General features: G+C 46.9%; 1 protein-coding gene across 1 annotated transcript in view; it reads right to left on the bottom strand.

The window, feature by feature from the left end:
• OSBP (oxysterol binding protein) overlaps positions 1-20,477 on the bottom strand; it is a 31,790-nt gene extending 11,313 nt beyond the window's left edge. Inside the window, exons 1-9 of the mRNA XM_069108062.1 lie at positions 19,975-20,477; positions 14,535-14,743; positions 12,967-13,217; positions 9,141-9,339; positions 8,752-8,854; positions 8,376-8,430; positions 8,039-8,170; positions 5,930-6,175; positions 4,416-4,536 (exon numbers count right to left, since the gene is read on the bottom strand). Of these exons, the coding sequence (XP_068964163.1) occupies positions 4,416-4,536; positions 5,930-6,175; positions 8,039-8,170; positions 8,376-8,430; positions 8,752-8,854; positions 9,141-9,339; positions 12,967-13,217; positions 14,535-14,743; positions 19,975-20,363 (1,705 nt within the window). The 5' untranslated portion in view covers positions 20,364-20,477. The remainder of the gene's footprint in view (positions 1-4,415; positions 4,537-5,929; positions 6,176-8,038; positions 8,171-8,375; positions 8,431-8,751; positions 8,855-9,140; positions 9,340-12,966; positions 13,218-14,534; positions 14,744-19,974) is intronic.
• Between the last annotated feature and the right edge of the window lie 1,878 nt (positions 20,478-22,355).

A 22,355-nucleotide genomic window follows, 5' to 3' on the forward strand; every position in this document is an offset into this window, starting at 1 on the left:
CACCTGGATGCCCTGGTTCTGCTCACTTCACTGGGCATCAGTTCGTATAAGTCTTCCCCAGTTTTTCCGAAACCACCCCTCCTCGTCATTTCTTATAGAGCAACAGTACGCCATCACAATCATATACTACTTGTTTAGTGATTCCCCAACTGATGGGCAGCCTCTCAGTTTCCAGTTCTTTGCAACCACTAAAAGAGCTGCTATAGATATTTCTGTACAAATAGGTCCTTTTCCTTTTATCCCTTTGGGGTACAAAGCTAATAGTGGTATTGCTGAATCAAAGGTTATGCATACTTTCATAGCCCTCTGGGCATAGTTCCAAATTGTTCAGCAGAATGGTTAGATGAGTTTACAACTCCATCATCAATGCATTACTTTTCCTATTTTTCTACATCCCTTCCAACATTTACCATTTTCTTTTTTTGTGATGTTAGCCAATCTGGTAAGTGTGAGGGTACGTTCAAGTTGTTTTGATTCACATTTCTCTAATCAATAGTGATTTATAGCATTTTTTCATGTGACTATAGATAGCTTTGATTTCTTCACCAGCAAACTGCCTGTTCACATCCTTTGACCATTTATCAGCTGGGGAATGGCTGTTGTTTTTATTAAATTTGCTGTTCTCTACATATTTGGGAAATGAAACCTTTATTAGAGAAACTTGCTGTAAATCACTTTTACATTTCATTTAATCAAAATTATTCATTTTACTTCTCATGATCCTCACTATCCCTTGTTTGGTCCCAAATTCTTCCTTATCCATAGACCTAAAAGGTAAAATTTTCAATGCTCCCTAACTTACTTATTTTATGTCACCCTTTATTTCTAAATCACTTAGCCATGTTAACCTTACTTTGGTATATTGACCTCTTCATTTTAAACATGAGGAAAATGAGGCCTAAAGATGTCAGTGGCTTGCCCAAGGCCACATGGATATTAAATTGTGAAGTTATAAAGCTGGGATCTGAACACAGACTCTCTGACTCCAATTTTGGGAAATGAAAACTTTACTGCAACAACTGTCCTCTCAAAATGTCAGTATTTATTAAGCACCTACTATGTGCCAGGCACTGTGCTAAATTTTGGGGACACAAAGAAAGGCAGTAGACAGTCCCTACTCAAAGAGAATCCTTGTGTGAATCCAGATTCTCATTTGAAAATAAAATAAAATTTAGTTAAAAAAAACAAACCCAAAGCTTCCCCAATTGATAAATGGTCAAAGGATATGAACAGGCAGTTTTCAGAGGAAGAAATTAAAGATATCTATAAGCATATGAAAAAATGCTCTAAATCACTACTGATTAGAGAAATGCAAATCAAAACAACTCCTAGGTACCATATTCTCACCAATCAGATTGGCTAAGACGACAAAACAGGAAAATGACAAATGCTGCAGAGGATGTGGAAAAATTGGAGTGCTAATGCATTGTTGGTGGAGCTGGACACTGATTCAACCATTCTGGAGAGCAATCTGGAACTATGTCCAAAGGGCTATAAATAAGTACATACCCTTTGACCCAGCAATACCACTTCTAGGGTTGTATCCCAAAGAGATCATAGAAGTGGGAAGAGGCCTTGTATGTACAAAAATATTTATGGCAGCTCTTTTTGTGGTGGCAAAGAATTAGAAATCAAGAGCATGCCCATCATTTGGGGAATGGCTAAACAAGTTGTGGTGTATGAATGTAATGGAATACTATTATGCTATAAGAAATGAGGAGCAGATGGACTTCATAATAACCTGGAGAGACCTATATAAACTGATGGTGAGAGAGAAGAGCAGAACCAGGAGAAATTTGTACACAATTACAGACACAATGTATGTATGATGACCAATTTTGATAGACTGGGCTCTTCTCAGCAATGCAGGGTTATACGACAACTTCAAAAGACTCATGATAGAAAGAGATGTCCACATCCAGAGATAGAGCTACAGAGTCCGAATGCAGATGGAAGCAAACTACCTGCTCTCTTTCTTTTTATTGCTTGGTTTTGTTTCTTCTTTCCCATTGTTCATTCCATCAGTTATAATCCTTCTTTACAACCTGACTAATGTTTAATGTGAAGGTATTTGCAGATCCTATATTTGATTGCGTGCCACCATGGGGGCGGGGAGGAGAGGAAGGGGGAGAAAATTTGAAACTCAAGGGATTGTGGAACTGAATCTTGTAAACTAAAAGTAAACAAATAAATTAATGAAAAAAAAAAACCCAAAGCATATACATCTTGTTTTCCAGGTTCATTCATCTCAACTCCCAAATACCTTCACTCTACCCCAGTGACAGCTAACGAGCTGTTTTCATCAGTTTCCATGAGATCAATGATCACTCCTAGTCAAATGATTCCCAAATCAATATACCCAGTCCTCAACTCACCCTTGACAGAGACCCATACCAATGCCCTCCTGGGCATTCCCACTTGGAGATTCCATATTCAAGTTTTGCATGTCCAAAACTAGACCTCCTTATCAGCCTCTCTACACCTGGCACGCCTCCAAATATCCCTCTTTCTCCCAAGGGCACAACCACCAGCTTTCTAGCCACCTAGGAACACAACCACAGAATCCCTTTGGTACCTTTCCCCTCCTTCGCCCCTGACATATAGTCATTTTCCAGGCATTGTAAATTCAACATCCATAACACCTTTTGTATCCATCTAATTATCTCCAACTTCACTGCCAACATTCCAGTTCAGACACTTACCATCCCTTGCATGGACTATTACAAAATCCTGATTAGTCTCCCTGCTTCCATTTTCTCCCTTTGTCCTAAAGACAGCTGCCAAAACAATCTTCCTAAAGCAGACATCTAGACTGCCCTGCTCAAAAATCTTCACTGGCTTCCTATTGCCTCTCAGGTGAAATGCACACTTCTCACCCTGGCTTACAAAGCCCTTCACAATCTGGCACCTGCCTATCTTGCCAGGTTTAATTCACAGCCTTACCTTCCATGCACTCTATGGCCTACCAAATATCCTTGCTACTGGTCCTCCAAAATCACCCCTCAAGCTCTGTGCTAGTGCCCAAGCTATTCAGTCTCCCATATTTGGGATGCCCTTCCTCCAGATCCACTGGGCCTCAGAGAATCCTGACCTTAGCTCATCTCAGGCTCAAGAGGTCTTTTCTGGGCAACCAGATGAGTACTCTTCCCCTGCGCCCTCTCACCTTCTATTTTTCATCCATTTACAGGGAATATCCTGAATTAGAATGTTAACTCCTTGAAGGCAGGAGCAATCATTTTTCTTTCCTTTCTATTCTTGGTCCCAAGCACAAGTATCTTGCACATAGCAAGCACTTGCTGATTTTAATGGAATGGTAACCTTGGAAATCTACTATCAAGTCTATGGAAAACAACACCAGGGAAAAAATTATTGTGGAAGTCTCGAGACAGCACAGCCCACCCTGCCACCATCCTCCAAGTGAAAGAAACCTAGGACTAGTCAGCAACTCTCTGAGATGCAGGCACAGGGGCTGTGGTGAGGCAGTCGCTTTCAAGTGGGCCAGAACCTACATGTTTTCACAGTCCCTAGCAGAAAGGGGGAAGGGATGAGGAGGAGACATGGCATCAGGAGCCTTGTGCACTAATCTAACTTCCAGGAACCAGCTACGTCCATTTTGTAAAATTGAATAAGCAGCTCTAACAGCTGCTTCCAAAAATCTTTCTGTGGAACTCTCATGAGTAGAACAGTACTCTAAAAATTCAGGAAATAGTAGAGTGTAAAAAAAACCTAATCATATAGAATAACAGGGCTTTTAGAAGCCTTTTTTCCACTTTCCTGAAGCATACTCCAAAGAGAAGGAAAGCTGAAGGGCCCAACACAGAAATGAACTAAGCCCAAGTATCATAAACAATGAGCAAACTCACCTCATCTCAGAAAACAAACAGACTCTTAAAGGCCAACTGTTACAGGTCCTACTCAGGCTCATTTGGACCTGAATCCAGAAGATACCTATCCCTGCATTAAGCACTCAGGAAGCCCCTTATGTGGGGGCCTGTAGTATGGACTTACCGAACTAAAGAAGGGATTAGGAACTCTTTATCAGCTTAAAGAGACATTTTTTGCGGCTCTTTAGTCTTAGGTTCAGAGAAAAGAATAGAAGGCTAGCTATCACTAAGCATTTCTAAGAAACTGCTCTGTAATTTGGAAAACACTGAGCAAAACTAAATAGCCTTAACACATCACCAACAGAAGAAATAAAAGGCATGGATTTTGGAAAACAAAAATGACCATAACATAAAGGTAATAACAAAGTTGCTTTCTTTCCCTATTTGGGCAGAATGAAGAATGGGCTCTCTCTCATAACAGAAAATGAGTGGCGGTTCAGAGCTCGAGTTCTCGGTCTAACTTGTACAAGCACTCTAGTCATCCCGGCAGCACAGGCATCTGAGATCGCTCTCCGACAGGGTGCGCCTTACCAAGGGGCATGATGGACAGGTATTTGCCGCGGAACTTGCTGGTGATTTTGATTTCCTGCCGTAACGTCCAGCCATTCTTGGATTCGGCGTGGTGTGCAGCAGCAGGAGGATGGTGGCTTACCTTGAAGAAAAGGGAAAGAAAACTACGGAGGAAGAAACGAGTGGGAAAAGCCTCTCTGCATGACTGAGAACAGAAGTTTTGTGTTGTTAAGACCTTAGGGAGCATCTAATCCAACTGAGCATGTTACAGATGAAGACCACACTAAAGCATGGAGAGGGCAAGTACTCTGTTTACAAAGCTAGTTGGCAGCAGTCAAGGTGAGAGCCTGGGTCTCCTAATTTCTAAACCAAGGTTCTTTGAACAAATGAAGCATTTATTACATTCTCTCAACGTGCTAAGGCTGGGGATACGAACAGAAAAATAAGATGACCCCTGCTCTCAAGGAGTTCTGGTTCTACTGGGAGAAACAGCACAAGCGAAAGCTTCAGCTGCCAGTCAGATGGAAAAGTCCCATTGTCCTTAGCATGCAGCAGCAAAGCAGATGGCAAGGGCTTTTCTTTAAGGTTGGTTCCACTGATAAAATCCCATCAGCTTCTGATGTTAAGCCATTGAACAACGTCAAAAATTTTGGTAACAAAAATTTCCTTTTCTGGGTCATCAGCAGCTGTGACTGCAGAAACAGCAGGAGCAGCTTCTACATTGATAGCTGAAGGAGCATGGCCACTGCCAAGGCTCCAGGGCACAGAGTCCAAGGAGAGATGGTGGTCAAGGACACATGCCACAGTCTGTTTTCCCTCTCAGGGTGTTCTGCTGCTGCCTCAGCTACACTGACCTACCTGCCCTGTGGAAGCAGCTAGCTGGCAGTTGGCAGGGGTGTTTGGCTCCCTCTCCAAAGGAAGCATCTCCTTCAAGGGCTAGGCTGGACATAGGACTGTTGGGGGCAGGGGGGAGGGTTGCCATCCTCAGGGTTCTTGTGCTCATCTACTGTTGGGTGGTCACTTTCTAGCAGTAGTTGCCTGTGTTGATGTGATTTCTACCCTCAGTATTGTCTGCTAGAGGGAGAAGTGGGAGACTGGACTGGAAGCAAGTCCAGTGGTCTGGTAGGGTACTGACTCTCAGTTTCATGTTCTGGGATATTTAGATGGCAGACAAGGCAGTGGTGATCTTTCGAAATGACCAGCCCACACTGCTCCCTGTCTCCCTCAGGGAGCGTTGCTGTCCCAGCTAGGAAGGCCTGCCTGTCCAGGGGCACTATATCAGGTTGCCAAAAGGCAACACTCAAAACTATTCTTGATGCTGATAAGCCAGGAGAGCAAATGGACTCATGAGACTGTCAATCATCACACATCACATCTTAAAGGGAAGTATAAAAGACCAGGATACAACAGGTAGCTCTGAAAGTCTGGAACACAAGAAGGCAAGTCATTCCACTGACCATGAAGCTTTTCTCCTCCATGTAAAGAGGCCACCATAAGGGCCCAACATCCCGTGCCATCTCTACAAGGCCCTTTACCTGTTCACAGAGGGATCGATAGCCATTCTCCTCAAGTCGGTCCAGCTCAAAGGTCTCTCCCAGGAGTGGGTTGAATGGCTTGCTCGTACGGAAGACAGTGGTGGAGTATGAGGACACGGTGAAAGCTGCCACATAACACAGCTGTTCCAGGGAGCTCTCACACTTTGCAGCTCGATCTAACAGCTCATGATACTCCAGATCTTCAGTGAGGCGCTGCAGCATGGACAGGGGTTCGTTAAAGTTCACCTGGCAGGAGAAGAAGAAAAATGCAGAATGTGCTCAGCACACCCACCAAGGCATATGCTGGGCAGGTGAACTATCAGATGGAGATAGGAAGAGGTGGAGAGCGCTAGTCAAAGCAACAGAGGAGCACAGACCTTTTGGCCAAAGCTTCATTTCTAAGACCAGCCTGGAAAATCAGTGCCTCCTCTCTCCTGGGGAGGGAGCCACAACTCACAGCAGGGGACTAGCAAAGAACACACTTTTACATGAACACACCTGCAGAACTTGGAAAGAAGATAGGGTTTTTCAAGCAGCCAAGTGTAAAAGAGACTTAGTTTTAGATACAGGAAGTCCCCGACTTACAAAGGGATCTTTGAAATTGTTTTTGCAGCTTTAAAATAAGCTGGCTACTTAGAGGTCTGCATTTTTCCATAGGAACAATATTCGAAATGGTGCTTAGGTTTCCAGGATGGCCCACTAAAGTCTACTGAGCTCATATGACTAAGCTATATAGAACTAGCCTAAGCTCTGAGGGCTAGAAATAAGTGATGACATGGTACACAAAGTACAAGGAAGCAGCAGCTTTCTGGCCAAGGCCAGCCCTGGGCAAAACTTCAAAGTGGGATTTCCCTTGGGCTCCCTCCCATTTTTTTTGTACTTGCCTCCTCTACAGAGCTTCTTTCCTAGCCTACAGCCCTTGCACTATGCCCTGCTACTTTCCTTTGGGGAGTCAAAACTGCCACCTACTCCATGCCCACAACATGTTCCTCTGTCCCCTCCCCAATTCTGATTCCCTCACTGGAGATGCAAAAAAGCTGTAAATAAAGTAATGCTGAGGTATGACTCATCGATGGCCCAATAAGCCTTTCAGAACATTTGCACTTTTCAAACTTAATGATGAATCCCAGACTCTTGATTCCTTGAATTCCATAAGCATTGGCCAAGTCCACAATTTTGGGCAGGGTGGGGAGGGCACAGTATTTTCATGCAGCTGGCCACTACACAGGTCAGCTCTTCTTCCCATCCCCCACTGCAGAGTCCAGTCTCTAAAGCTCCCAGTTTTCTCCTCTGCTTTCACAGTTGTGGCACCAGGGGCTCTGGGAGCAAGTGGGGGAGGAAAAGTTATTTCCAAACCCAGAAAAGTCCTGTATTTTCACGAAAGGCTTGTGCTTATTTTAGATGTGTCAGAATCTGCCCCATTAGCAAGCTCTACACTATCCCATGTTTATATGCAGAGACACTGCTGTGCTTTCCCCCAAGTAGAACATAAACCCTGACGGAAAGGACCACATGTTTCATCTCTGCAGCCTCTGCACTTTACACAAAGTATTTATTGAGCTGAACTGAACCGAATTACAACCAAACCAACAGCAGCCACTGAATGTGGACTCAAGTCCTGGGCTCTCACCCTCTCTCTGCTCCGACCCCCAGAGGCCCAATATCCTCGTTCTGATGAGGAGGTGAGGTGACTCCACGTTGCTGCCCATGCAAAGGGAGCCATGAAAGGGCTGCCGCAAGTCTAGTCTCCCTGCTAGTAGACAGGAACCCCCTAGAGCTACATTCAGCTGACAGTCACAACTACTCCGATTTCTATAGCCCTGTTATTCACCAAGTGCTTTCTTACAACAGCCTGGTCTAGCAGGTAGCACAAATATTCCTATGCCCACTTTCCAGAGGAGGAAAACTGAGGCTTGGAGAAATCAAGTGACTCAGCCAAAGTCACAGAGCTAGTGTGTGCTGCAGCTGGGACTGGCAGGTCTCTCCTGACCCAAGTTTGCATTTTTTCTACTGTGCCATCTGCCTCTCTGACCATAGATCAAATCCCTCCCCACAAAAACCTGTGCAAACTGCCATGATGCCAGTCTACCCACACAGCCAGAGCCTCACCGGCATCGGGATCTTGGAGAGCTCCTTTCCAATGCAGTTCTTCATTATACTCCATAAGTTGAGACTGTAGTTTGGCTTATAGGGAATTCGTGTTCTTTTTTCCTTCTTTGTCTCTTCCAGCTGATGTTTATACTGGGGGCAAGATAAGATCCAGGCAATTACCACCAAGGAATAAAAAAAGCAACCCTCTTCCCTAACCTGGGGAAAAAAGGGGGAATTCTGAGCTTCTCCTAACTCTTTTCAAGTGAATCGCCACCTGAAGCTCCCCTCGAAGAGCCCTGACAACCTTGTCCCTGCCCAATATCTGCTACTAGCCCTTCTCACAGTGGAGAGCTACCTGTTCATCCAGGCTGATGTCACTGCTGGCCCCACTGATATTGCTGCCAGTCCGTCTGAGTGAATGGAAAAAGCATGAGAATTAGAGCAGGATTAGAACTGTCAAGTTCCTATTCACTCTAGGCATTATCTTTCAAAAGCAAAATGGCTGCTGGACTTCAGAGACATGTCTTAACAAATAAGTAACCAAAGTGAGAGCTGTGGGCAGAGAGCGGGCTACAGCGATGCACAAAGCTGACACACAGCAGCCACTTACCAAGGACCCGGCCCAGCTCCTGGCAGCAATGTCAAGGCGAACCTACTGCCACTGAAGCCTCTGACCTCGCGGAGGTCAGACACTCTGGGTCCCAAGGGGCCGAGAGCCTAGATGGACTTACTTGTGGCCCAAGCTCTCAGGCGTGGTGATGATCTCAGGAGCATCGAAGAATTCATTGTCATCGTCTTCGTCGCTCATGTCTCCTTTGCCAGAACAGATTTGATCTGCAAGGGGAAGGCCAGGCTGACACTCTTTATCTTCATTTTCCCAATATCCTGAGCATTCTTAAATGCCAACTATACACAGCAAGCAGGGACAGAGAAGAGAAGGCAAAGGCAGAAGCCAGACTGCTGGAGATCACACCAATTTTATGTGCAGTACAGAAACAAAGGGAATGGGGCAGAGGCACTAGAGCCAAGGGCTCACATGCTCTGTGTCCTGGTAGCAGCAGACAGCCTCCAAGGGAGGCAACAGGCCTGTCCAAGAGGCCACCACAGGCCTACTGCTTACCTTTCACAGAACCGGCACTGCCAGGGGCACTTGCTGGCAGCACTGTGGCACCTCGGAAAGCCCTCTCCAGGTGGTTATGCTGTTTGGCTAGCTGCTCCAAAGTCTCCTCCAGGCGGATACGCTGGTCTCTTTCATACTGCAGAGACTTCTGCCACTTCTTGCTATGCGTCTGGGCCAACATCAGGAAATCCCTGCAGGCCTGGATGGCAACAGAATGAATGAAGGTCATTCATCTGATCTCCTAAGAGCCCACGGAGTAAATGACTCCCATGCTGAGAAATTTTACCCTGGCCAGTCATGGCAAATGACTGTTCCTTAGGATCAATGACAGCCACCTTCCTATCATAATCAAGGTCAAATCCAGGAGAAAAGAACATTTCTGCAGGAGATTCTATTTGTTGATGCTCTTACAGTCACAAGGACCAAAGAAATACCAAGTAAGTAGCAAGCCTGGCCATGGGACTTCTGACATCATAAACGATGACATCTATCCCTGCAGATGGGATCATGTGGCAAACAGAGAAATGAAAAGATGACAAGAGTAATCAGCTCTTCACAGAGAGAGCTAAAGGGCTAAGGCTGAAGAACCCTGCAGCAAGCAGGGAAGAACATCTGACCAAAGGGGCCCAGAGAAGATGATGCTTTGTGGCTTGCTTTAAGGAGATACCTCATTACTTCTAGATTTGAGGGTGACCTAGGTAGAGTTCAAAGTATAAAATTCTCTATTTTCTAGCCTTCTCACTTAATAAAGGGATGGGAATCAAGTCTTAAAGGACAACTGAGAGAAAAAGAAAACTTCGGTGCTTCAAACTTCAGGTTCACAAAAGGATCATCTCTTGAGATCAGGTCACCTTCACCTTGGTTAGACCAATTTGGAAGAAGAATATGAGAGCTGAAAGGGACCTCAGAAATCCGGCAATCTTGGAAGTCCAGGTCCATTATTTTACAAAGAAACAAAACAGAAAGGTTTGAAAACCCAGAAAACAGCTCTAAAGATGCTGTTCGTCCTTGTGATAATGCTTCTCAGTTCAATATATTTTCCCAGTTTCATTGCTATAAACATGGAAATCTTAATACACAGACTCTAATTTATCATGAAGTGGGGAAATAAAAGGCACATAGACAATAAGCACAGGGCATTTCACAGAGTACTAAAATCAGAAAAGGATGAGGGCAGACCAGGAAGAGAGAGAATAACAAGCAAAGCAAACTGTCAATGGCCCAGCTTGGATACTGCCACCTTCAGGAAGCCTTCCCTGACAGTTCCCCTCACCCTCAACTCAAAGGATTTTTTCCCTCCTCAAAATTTCCCTGCAGTCTTTGCCTGGATCTCTCCCCTGCCTAAATCAATCCCCACCTTGTATACTAGTCTGTGTCCATGCCTTGGCCCCTTTCCCTACAACGGAACACAGGACCTCCTTCAGAGCAGGGCTGGACAGCTGCTCATCCCTGTTGTCCCAGGACTTTGCCATATTGCTACTGAATCGGACATACAAGCACCTAACTACCAGAGCTTAAAAAAAATGAAGAAATAATAATCCCCATGGAGTCCAATATACAAATGAGAATGTTATTGAGAGAAAAGATGAAAATAAAAGAGAATGTTGAGCAAATTTTAAGAGTGCTTTCGTTTAGATTTTGAACAATGTCTAGGTGTAGAGGAGATTTTTCTACTCTTACAATATCCAACATTTAAACAAAATTGTAGGGTTCATAAAGAATTGTATCTACATTATTCGTTTGATTAGGCCATGAATTAAGCTCCTACTGTACATATAACACTGTTATAAATTAGGGGAGACAGACAATTCAATAAGACTAAGCCCCCACTCTGATGGCTCTGACACATACGTACAGTTGTAACCCAGAAGAACAGAGTGACAGTGTGGCCTAAGAGAGAGGATGCTGGCCAGAGGGACACGGACAATGCCAGGTGTTATTATCGCCATTTTACAGATGAGGAAACAGAAGCTAAGAGCTTTTGAGGACTTGCCCATAGTCACACAAGCCATAAATGTGAGAGGCAAGGAAGCACACTGCCGCGTCATCAGCACTGCTTCTTATCATTTCTTTTAAGAAAAGCTCCAAGTGAGATTATCTTCCTACTGACTTAAGCACTTACGTTTCTTATAGGGGGAGAACTTGTCACAAGAGAACTAACGCAGCTAGAGGATATTTTTCAGAAGACAGGTTGTTCTGAGGAAAGATGACGGGCCGAGGAGTCAGAGAGAGTGAACAGTTATTCAACTCCTACTACATGCGCAGAAGAGTCCTAGGGACTGGAGGAAATACAAAGTCTCTGGCCTCGTGGCATTTACAGTCTCATAATCCAGAGTAACAGCAGACGGACGGCACAGAGAGAGGAGCTCTGGAATGGGAGCTGGGAAAAGGCTCCAATCCCCAAGGCTGCCTCTGATGCTTAGTGCCCCCAGGCCAAGTCACTGGGCTCCTCTGAGCCTCAGCTTTCTCCTCCCCTTCACAGGGCCATCATGAGGAGCAGATGAGCTCATGTCTGGAAAGTCCTTGTGCCAACTCTTACTATATTTATACAGTATAAAAGTATAATCAGAATGTTATGGGAGAAGAAGGAGAAGGTCACTACTGACCAGAGAGATCATGGAAAGTTTCCTGGAGGAGGTGGTATCTGAATTGTTTTTTTAATGCAAAAATTCACCAGGTCAGAAGCAGGTGGGAGGCATTCTAGCTATGAGGTTATCTACGGTATCTGCTGAACATTTTAGAAAAAAAATCATAGGAAAATCTAAGTTACCAGCATCATCTATTTAGTAAAGAAGAGAATAACTGAAACCACTTACAGCTTTCCTGCTAATAAGAAAAATTCATGTATTTAGAAGCTAAATTGAATTAAACTAGTTTTAAGCATGTTTCTTAAGAATACTTCTGAAACTGTACACAGAGACCCCATGAAATAAATGGATACACAGAATTTAGAGGGGACGGGAACCATGAAGTCTTTTCATCCAACTCTCTCCTTTTACAGATGAACAAACCAAGACCTGGAGAAGGAAATTAACTTGTCCAAAGTCACAGAGGTGGTAAGGAGCAGAGTGAGAATTCAAACCTGGGTCCTCTAATGGCAAATCTAGTCATTTTTCACCATATCTCACCACGTCTTCATTTCATTTAAGTGGAAAAAAACTACCCAAATATTTTTCTCAAGAATCTTCTTCCTCCCCATAATCCTTCTAACACTTAAGTGAAACCTGAACAAGCTATCTTCTCAGGCTAGTTGCCCCGTTTTATCTCCATGCTCAAGCTGTACTTACCACGCAGTGTCTGGAGGTCCTAAAAGGGTAACAGAGCTATTCTGTATTTCCCTAGTATTTGTCACCTAACAAAGCAGTGGAAGCGTTCTCCCAACAAGATCCACCTGCAATAGGAAACTCTCCAACCTTGCCCTCTCCCCACCTTACAGAAGGGTCCCCAAAGCGGAAAGGATTTTTCTTTGTAACCTTGAATTACCTCTGAAAGCAAGTGGTGAGACTGAACAGTGTCCTCAAGCTTCTTAAGGTTTCATCTCACACTTGATCTACAGCCCAGTTTACTCAGCTCTAGACCAATACACACAAGCAAGGCAGGCCCCCCTGTAGCTCTTCTGTCTACCTGAGCAGGACACAAGGGGTCGATTCATCTGGGCGCCCTGTTCCCCTTTAAGCCGCGAGCTTAGTAATTCTAGTTCCAGGCGCAGTGAAGCGAAGCCTGATGTTCTATGCTACAGAGGCTCCAATTTCAGCATCTATGCAGGAGTTTATATTCTAGTCAGGGAAGGGACCAAGGGGCCACATGGTCTGAGGTTTGCACTTACATTAATCATGGCATTGGATGTGATCCTAAAGAGCGTGGCACGTTCATTGACCTGCTTGATCTTTTCATTACTCTCAGCAGGCAATCGGAGGGACTCCAGCTCACTGAGGGACCGCTGCAAAGCTGTGCCATGCTTGGCGATCAGGTCATTGCACGTGCTCAAATCCTCCACTTTGCTGGAGAGGGTCCGCAGGGTATTCTGAAGTTCTGTCTTATCCGTTTGAGAGACTGACTCTTCATCTCCTGATTCATCTGTGGGAGAAACAAAACAAATGTGATTCTGAGCTAGGCAAGTTCTCCAGGGAACCAGCCAGGAGCACACCAACTCTGGACACACCTAAACCTGGTGTTTATGGCGTCAGAGCTCTCACCAACTCAGAGGCCCTAGTGAGACTAGATGAGCACCTGATTACAGGAGAGAGTTGAGGAGGGGAGAGCTTAATGGCTCCTGGGCTCAGCAGTGGGTTATTAGAGCCTTTTACCTCTAGTTTGCCGGTTCCAATCCAGCCCAAGCTGACTGTTACTGAAAATCCACTACCATCTGTTGGCTGTTCGCTGGGCCCTGTATGGAACGAGTTGAGAATCTCAGTCGAATCCCTTGTGGACAAGGAATCACCACCTAAATTACCACCAGCAGAAGTGGGCTCAGGGGTCAGTGATTCCAAAGGACATTCTCCTTAGACCAGGGAAACCACAAAAGGCAGCACTGCAATGACAGATTCTCTACTACATAGGACTAGAAAATGCAGTTTACTTCTAAAAGTCACTGGCCCTATGGATTATTAGCACTAGGAGTGTAAGAGCTCACTTAAGTCAGCATTAAAACGTGACAAAATTCCTGCCCTAATGAGGGAGAAATGCCCAAGTTCACATAGAATCTTAAACATGAATTTACAACAATGTGCTATCCTTGCTATGTGAACCCTAAAAATGTCAAGGTGGTGAGGAGAAAATAGTCCTCTAAATGACCACCCTAACTCAGTCTACAAGTCCTACATTCAATTCAGCTTGACTAAAATCACTAATGTCCAAGTGGATTACTTTGTCAATTTCCTTGGAGGACTATTTGGATAGAAAATAAAGAGCACACAAATGTAATCCGCTTCATACAAACCAAGGCAGCGATGGGGCTTTCAGGCATGGAGGTCTACCCAATGATTTAGACTCAAATGAAGAGTCAAGTCAGAGGAAGCCATCAAGTCTAGAATATGGGACTTAGGATACAATGAATAATTAATGAATTCAGAAATCAAATCCTACAACACTGAAGTGAGAAGTAAAAATGCTACTGGATCCAGGTTGTGAGTTTGAAATAACCCAAAGATTAAGTCATAAGGTGTTTCTTGGACCTGTAAAGTCATATGAAAGCATCAGGTAGGCAGTATACATTAAAAAGAGAAAAGTTCTTGATAGAACACATCTACAAGAATATTACTATGGGGTGACGGAAACTTGGGGGAACCGTACCTAAAAGACACAAGGGAACAGCAGGTCAACTTTAAGGATTCCAATCAGCAGAATGTGGAAGTTCACCACGTGCATCTCTCTTTCCTTTCTGCCCCCACTCACCTGACTCTGCCAGCATTTTCACAGCCTTTGCCTTGGCCAGTTCCAGGGCTGTCACCCAGCGTTGACGCTCTACTTCTGAACTGGCCTTCAGGTGGTAGGTCTGGGCGCCACCATTAGAGATGATGAAGTTGCAGGAATCCTCTACAGTGATATTGGCTGTGGCCAGGTTGATGGTTCCTCGGCAGGTGTGACGCATTTCTGCCTTTGATCTATACCAAGGAAACAAAAGACAAGCCAGGTAGAATGTAGGGCTGAAAATCTATCCCTCATCACATTCCATTCCCTTTCAATACCCTAAGACATTTGAAAAGACAGTAGACTTACAAACCTGCACATTCTAGTTAGGGCTTTTTGTCTGATTCTAAAATGCAAGGTAGGCTATGTGGGATTGTCTTCCAAGCCCACAAACGCTAGCTCCAAGTCAGAGAACACCCTGCCTGCTCTGCCCTATCTCTTGCTCCCAGGAGAATTACTTTTTATTCATGAAGTTATAATGGCTACATAGTTTAGCTACTTTTCACACTCTCCTGCAGGGCTAAGTTTAAGATGTAGCACCTTTACAAGGTGTTCTATGTAACATATTTGCTACTTATAATACGTGAGCCTTAAGTATCCACTCCCCTAGCCCATCTTTGCAACAGTTTCAACGAGAAAAGGATGAGACAAGATGCAAACTCTCACCCTGGGTTCTAATACCAGGTTCAATTTAACAACTGTATTAGAAGGGTGTGAAAAGCCTCTCAGACCTTTTTGAAATGAAGCTCGGCAAACACAGTTTTGAGTTGCTTCTCAGTCTAAAGTAGAGTTTATTTTTTGGTGGGTGGAAGAAAAAAACAACCAGCCATTGTCTTCCTGGTAGAGACTGTTTCCTAAGACCCACTACTGCCTCTTGATGAGAAGCCCTAAAGCACGCTAGGTGAGATTCAGCAGACCTGTTTCTGATCATTGGTGTAAAAGTTCCCCTGAGCTCCCTGACTGACAGGTCTATTAATAGCACTAACTTCTGGAGCTTTAATGCATGCTCAGCGACACAACAACCAGCAAGAGATTTTTCATTAAATAATAAGCCTCAGTTAAATCTATATGTTTGTGAGGGAAGCAGAAATGTGCAAGGCTCTGGAGCCCTCCCAATGCCAACTTCCCCACTTTACAGGTATTCATTGATCAGGCCCCACCAATAAAAAGCATCCTGGCTCCTGAGACTTCCTTCTGTCCAACCCAGAAAGACAAAGAGATCAAAGTCCCTTGCAAACCTCTAGCTCACTTGCTCCCTAAGAAAGAGACCAACTACACCTGGAATGTCCTGAATTCCTACATGCCCAAAAGGGTACGCACTGCACCCCTTCTCCAAAACAGTTCTGAGGTGCTGAAAAAAGTTTCCTCAGGAGAATCCAGTTTTTTTTTTTCTGACCACTCTCCCCTTCCCCCCTCCAACTATGAAAGAAAGTGAGGCTTTTCAACAGACCATGCATTTCCCTTCCCTCTACCTGATACTGGAGTAACATGAACCCATGCCGCAGGCTATTTACACCCCCCTCAGGCTTCAGTTACTCTATGAATAATACAGGCCAAATTCCAGGCACACAGCTGACACACAGGCTCACCCTTCCAAGGGCACCACCTGGCCCCTTCATCACATTCTTTCTTGTTGGCAATTTCCACGAGCTACTTTATGGGAATCTCTTGTACCCAGTGTGATATCCCTAAACTAACCACTTAGTACTTAGAAAGTTTTTCTGACACCATAAAAAACTGTGATTTTCAAGAGCCCATGAGTGAGGCCTGCTTCAATTCAGTTCTGTTGGGTTCAGGTGCCTGCTTCTAAGAGCCCAGTGAATAAGGAGAGACATGATGCTCATGAGATTGGGAAGTTCTTAAGGGAATATGGAACTAAGTGGTATTTCCTAGCCTGAAATCTTTTCCCTTAAAAAATACAGTTGAGGGCGGCTAGGTGGTGCAGTTAAGAGCTCCGGCCCTGGAGTCGGAGGACCCGAGTTTGGTTCCGGTCTCAGACACTTAACACCCACACACACACACAAAAAAAAAAACTAGCCGTGTAACCTTGGGCAAGTTACTTAACCCCAATTGCCCTCCAAAAGGCAATATATATATATATGTATGGTTGAGATAATGGAACCTTGGGCTGAGGATTTATACCTGAGGGTCGAGAAGGCTGGGCAGACACTTCATTTCCAAGACCTAGAAAGCTATATATAAAGACACATTATGGTACCTGGCGATGCATGGGCACAAGAAACATGGGGGCTGAGAACCAGACTTTCAAGAACAAGGAAGGACAACACTTCAGGAAGTATGGGTGTAGCAAAAGTATGACTAGCCTCATACCGATTGCTTTAGAAGGGGCAGATGTAATTAAAAAGCAGCTTACACACCAAACTTTAGGGTTCACAAAATACTTTCCTTACTTCGACGCTGGCAGTAAAAGGTTTATCGTCCCCATTCTGCACAAGGGGAAACCAAAAACTGAGAGGTTAAGTGACTTGTCAAATAACCCACAGCTGATGGCTGACAGAGTTGGGACATGAACCCAGATCTTCTGATTCCAAGCCCATTGGCCTCGGACCTCCACCATACTGCACAACTCGTAGGTATATAAAGGGAAAGTAAGGAGTGTTATTGAAGGCGTGAAAAATCACAAGCCTGGCTAGCAAGCAATATTGGTCTTGGTGATAACTTAAGAGCCTGTTGGCTGGTTTGCATGTAAGCGGAATTCTCCAGGGGACAAGGTAAATCTATAGTATCAGTTCTCAAATTTTTTGGTCTCAGGAAACCTTACCCTTTTGTTTAAGTGGTATCTACCGATCTTTACAGTACTAGAAATGAAAATATTTTAGTAATATTATATTAATAGTTTTGACCTTATGGGTCCCCTGAAAGAGTCTCAGGGATCCTCAACAGTCCCCAGACCATACTTTGAGAACCACTGATCTACAACTGTATCTCAAAATGTCTTGGGTTATATTTTATCTGCAGTCAGAGACAGCTTGGAGAACCGACAGAGTTCTCTGGGACTAGGACAATAAGGTTACAGGGATGTCCAAGACCCTAACAGACTAAATGGATCTGGCAGGAATCTGGGTCAGGAAAAAAACACCACAAAAGTCAAAGCTGCCTTGTTTCTATGCCATTTTTTGGAGAAGAAGGAACCAGATGAGGTGAGGCAAAATTCAAGTAAGTCTAAATTCTGCCTTCCAATCAGGCTGATATAGGAAATATGACAGGATGCAGACAGAGCTGACTGCTAGCCCAGTGACTCGCAGGAAGGAGCAGAAATGCAGAGGCAGCTGGCTAGTGCTACATGTCCAACACTACAGTGTGAGCCATGAGTTTCCTGACCCCTGAAGTGGATAGTGTTTTGGAAAAGGTCCCAATTCAATTCAATGAACATTTGTTACGCATCTTATGTGAGTCAATCCTACACTAAAGTACACCCAATACCCAAGATTCATGAATGTAATTATTACAGTCCAATAACTTAAACTAGTACCCAAACTTGGTTTTGGGCAGAGCTAGACTATCTGGACCCGTCCTTTTCACTGAATATACCAACATCAGAAAGAGGGGACATGGGCAAGGGAGGGGAGGGGGAGAGACCTGTTAGGGACTAACTAGTAAGATTATACATTTATATGATAGATGAATATTGGGCTTTTTGTTTGTTTGTTTGGGCAATCAGGGTTGTGACTTACTCAGGGTCACTGTGTCACCACTGTCTCACCTATACATACACCTGGATGTGTACTGTGTGCTGCTGATGACCTTAATTTGTTGTGCAGGACTGCAGTGTTAAGTTTGAATTTTTAGGATTGTGAAAGAGACAAGAGTATTCTGTAAGAGAGCCATCATTACTACTGGAGTATCCCCACTTAACCAAAGAAATACATAACAGAACTGATCATAACAAAGAGATCTACAAACCAATTAAGCAGATAATTTCAAGGTGAGGGGTGACAGGACTCTATCAAACATTAAGAGAACTTATTAGGCTACTGAGAATATTGTGGAGAAGACTTCTGCTTCAAGTACTAATTAAACTACATGGCATCTGAGGTCTCTTTGGACCCAATGATTCCATGGCTCTCATCACTGAAGGAAGGAGTAGAGGTGAACAGGACCCACCTTCTCTGGCCAGGAATAAAGCCCAAAGGAAGGGAAGCAAAATTCAGACAAACATCAAGAAGACAAGGAAGGTGGGGGAGAGAACCGAGGGCAGTAAGAATCTCATTTCTGATAGGAAAGGTCTTTGTGTTTAAGGTGAGGTGGAGGACACATTAAAGGCTCACACAACTGAATTGAAAAGTGCGGAAAAACTAAAGTCTGAGCTTTGGAGTTGGAAAGGGAGATATGGCTACAGCCCTTTCTAGCTCTGATATTCTGCTGTTTTCTAGAGTTGTGGAATGTTTGAGTTTCCATAGGGTAATATTTATTAAGTTGATAAAGTTAGTCTGGTTTTAAAAAGAGAACTCTGTGTTTATTATTCCTGGCAGGTCATGTGTATTTGTGTCTGGAGCTATCTAAGAGGCAGTATATAGGGTAAAGTGAACTGGTCTAAAGGACATTAAATTGGGCTTCATAGAATAACAACTGCTGAACTGAATATAGGGTAAACCGTGTGTCTTCTGGGCAAGATGGGTCTCCAAACGTGTGTATGTGTGTGTGCTGATGCTTGTTTATGATCATTTTGGGGTTTTATTTATACCCTATCTGCATCTATTTGTGTACTTGGGGGGGGGGGGTTGGGGAGGAACCACACTGGACCAAGCACACTGGAGATACAGGCAATACCATCTGCCCAAGGGAGCCGAGTGCAGGGTACCTTTTGTGTTTTGTAGATAAGCTGGTGCCAATCTGTGATTGCCTTATTGGAAGTGAGTGTACCGGAAAGAGAACACAAGTCCAAGCATAAAGTTTGGGCAATGCACATTTGCTGACTTGACCTGAATTCAGGGCTTGCTAGTGTGTCTGGCAGCGCAGCCGGCGTCCGCGCTGACGGCTGTGCTTGGCTCTCTCCTCCTGTCTCCGGCCGGGCACGGGCACCGTGGAGGGTCAAGAGAGCAGGGGCCAAGCCCCACGAGCAAGAGGGAGCGTGTGCCCGGGTTTCTGCAGGGAGCTGAGCCGGGCGCTGGGCGCTCCCGCGGGCTCTGCTGATAAGCACCGGTGCCTCCCCGGGCTAGACTAGTCCCGGGTGACTCTGGCATGAGTGTGTGTGTGTGTGGCCGTGTCCAAGGCGGCATGGCGGTTACACGGCTGGGGGCAGACGCCAGGAGTGGGGATCTCCCCTCGGCCACTGCGTGACCTTGGCGGGGCCAGGGCCTCAGTTTCCCTCCCCCTCCCCTCCCTGTAACGCGGGGGCGGGGTTGGGCCCGAGGCTGGGGGGAGCGGCGGGGCCCTGAACGCCGAGCCCAAGCGCTGCACTAACCTGTAGTAGCTGAGGAGCCCGTTGCTCAGCACGAACCAGCGCCGCTGGTAGCCCTTGATGTAATTGGTCCATTTGAAGAGCCAGCCCTCCCGGGCCGAGCCCGAGCCTGAGCCCGAGCCCCCGGCCCCGCCGCCCGAGCCCCCCGTGGGCGGAGCCGGGGCGGGGCCGGCCGCCGACCCTCCCCCGGCCGTGGCCGCGGGGCCCGGCCCTGGTCCGGGGCCTCCTCCCGACGCGGCCGCTGCGGGGCCCGGAGCTATTCCGGGCCCGGGCCCTGAGTCTCCGCGTCCTCCTCCTCCTCCAGCTGCGGCTGGCCCCGAGCCTCCGCCGCCCGGAGCGGCGCCCATAGCCGGGCCGGGCCCCACCACTCCCCGCAGCTCAGTCGCCGCCATCGCCCCCAGACACCGGCCCCGGCGGCCCCGCAGCAGCAGCGGCAGCGGCAGCACCCGGACTCTCTCTCACACACACACACACTCACACACTCACACACACACAGGAGCGCAGCAGCGGCCGCCGCGCAACGTCCACGCCCCGCCTGTCCAGCGGCCGGTAGGCGGGACAAGCCGCAGCGCCGGAGGTCTCCCATTGGTGCCTGAAGCCGCCACTCGGTCAGTGGCCCCTCGCCATTGGTGCTTCTCCCAGGCTGGTCGGCTAGCCCCTCCCTAAGGTACACCTGGGTGGGACACTTCCGCCAGAGATTCCGCGGATTGGGTGGCAGGGAAGCCGATCACACCCAGACCCTGGTTCATTGGTCCTAGGTGTTGGAAGTCGTCCACACTCACATAGGAAGAGGGAAACGGGCCCAACTACCTGCGTAGTTGATTGGCCCTAGCTTCCGCCAGTCGTTTTAGTTTATGTCTCCGTCACCGCCACGTCACCCCGTTCCATCACTCCTTCCTCATACCCTCTTCCGCCCTCACCGATTGGTTGTTGGGCACCTGGGGCTCTGGCTTAATCTAACATTTGCTGAGCCAATCAAGGTCCTGGTGGGTAGGAGCTCTTCGGCATCCTCACTTTCTACTGGTGGATGCTGTTGCCACTTACTAGGCGACCGAAAAGCGTTCCTGAGGCCCAACGCTGATGGGAACGCTTGCAGAGAGGGAGGAGGCGGGACCTCTGAACCCAGGAAGATTACTGGCTCCGGGGTCTTGACAGTTTGGGACTGTTAATGCTGACCAATGGCTCTGGGCTCCGGAGCAGCCAATCCAAGCTGGGAATAGGGCTGTGGGTGTGGTCTCCTTGGGACGGGGGAGGGGGAAAACATGGATAGGAGAAAAGGCGCAGGGCAGGCGGGGCCTACTCTCTCTGGGCTCGTCTGCCTTCTCTTTGCCCTCTCTAGGGACTCAGGAGGCGTCCGGAATCCTCTGATAGAGGCGGGGGCTACTCAACTCCTGGTTTTCGGGGGGTAGACGCAAGCTTACGGGGCTCATGGAAGGGCAGGTATGGGCAGGAGGCCTAGCCTTCGCCCCTCCCCCTCGGCGCCTCCCGGGGCGCTGTTGAACTCGATGGTGAAGTCCAACTTCTGCCGCGAGAGGCGTGAGAAGACTCGTGTGAGCCGATCCACAGCGGAGTGCAGGACCGGGAGAAGGGAAGCAGCGACGGCCGTGCGGGACTTGGGAGCCGGAGCAGGGCAGGGCCCGGCCCCGGGGATATTTGTCACCCCGGAGCGCCCGCGGCGTGGCGCTGGAAGCTGGGCGTGGGCTCGGCCCGGAGGTGGCCGGGCGGTCGCACTCCTTCTCCCTGGCCCCCTGGAGTCTGGTCCCTCCGCCTCCCCGCCCCGCCCCGCCCCGCCCCGCCCCTTCGGCCTTTCTCCCTGTCCCCGAATGTGAGGTACAGCTGCCGTTCGTTGTCAGAAGCCGGGTTGGCCCGCCTAGCTCCGTGTGCGTGGGCCTGAATAATGACCGAGTCAGTGAGCCTCGCCCAAGCTCGCGTCTGGCCACCTGCGAAAGGAGGATAAAAGCCAGCCCTTTGTAACCTTAAAGCCGTGTGGAGTTGTGAGTTACTGTGCTCCGACCAGCACCTGCAAAGATGTCACAACCCTGTAAATTCTGATGGGCGCTTATCGATACATGTGCTTTGGAGCAGGGCTCTCTCCGTAATTATGGGCCGGACTTGCCCAACTCCTGGGGAGCCAGGAATCAAACCCAGCTCACTGCCTTCGGTGTCTCCCTCTTTTGCCCAGATTCCTCCGACCCCTAGTAGGTGTGTGACCTTGGGCAAGTCACTTAATCACTAAATGGGGATAGCCGATTATACCTAACTCCCAGGGTGGTTGTGAGCACCGAATGAGTTAGCATATGTAAAGCACTTTGTAGACCCTAAAATGCTATATAAATGCTAGCTGTCACTTCTCTTTCACAAACTGTCTCCCACTCATCTCCCGC

This window comes from Petaurus breviceps, unplaced genomic scaffold (genome assembly GCF_028583685.1).
Source record: "Petaurus breviceps papuanus isolate PSGF00001 unplaced genomic scaffold, PetGlider_PUasm1.0 90330, whole genome shotgun sequence".
In the NCBI taxonomy this organism is placed as follows: Eukaryota; Metazoa; Chordata; class Mammalia; order Diprotodontia; family Petauridae; genus Petaurus; species Petaurus breviceps.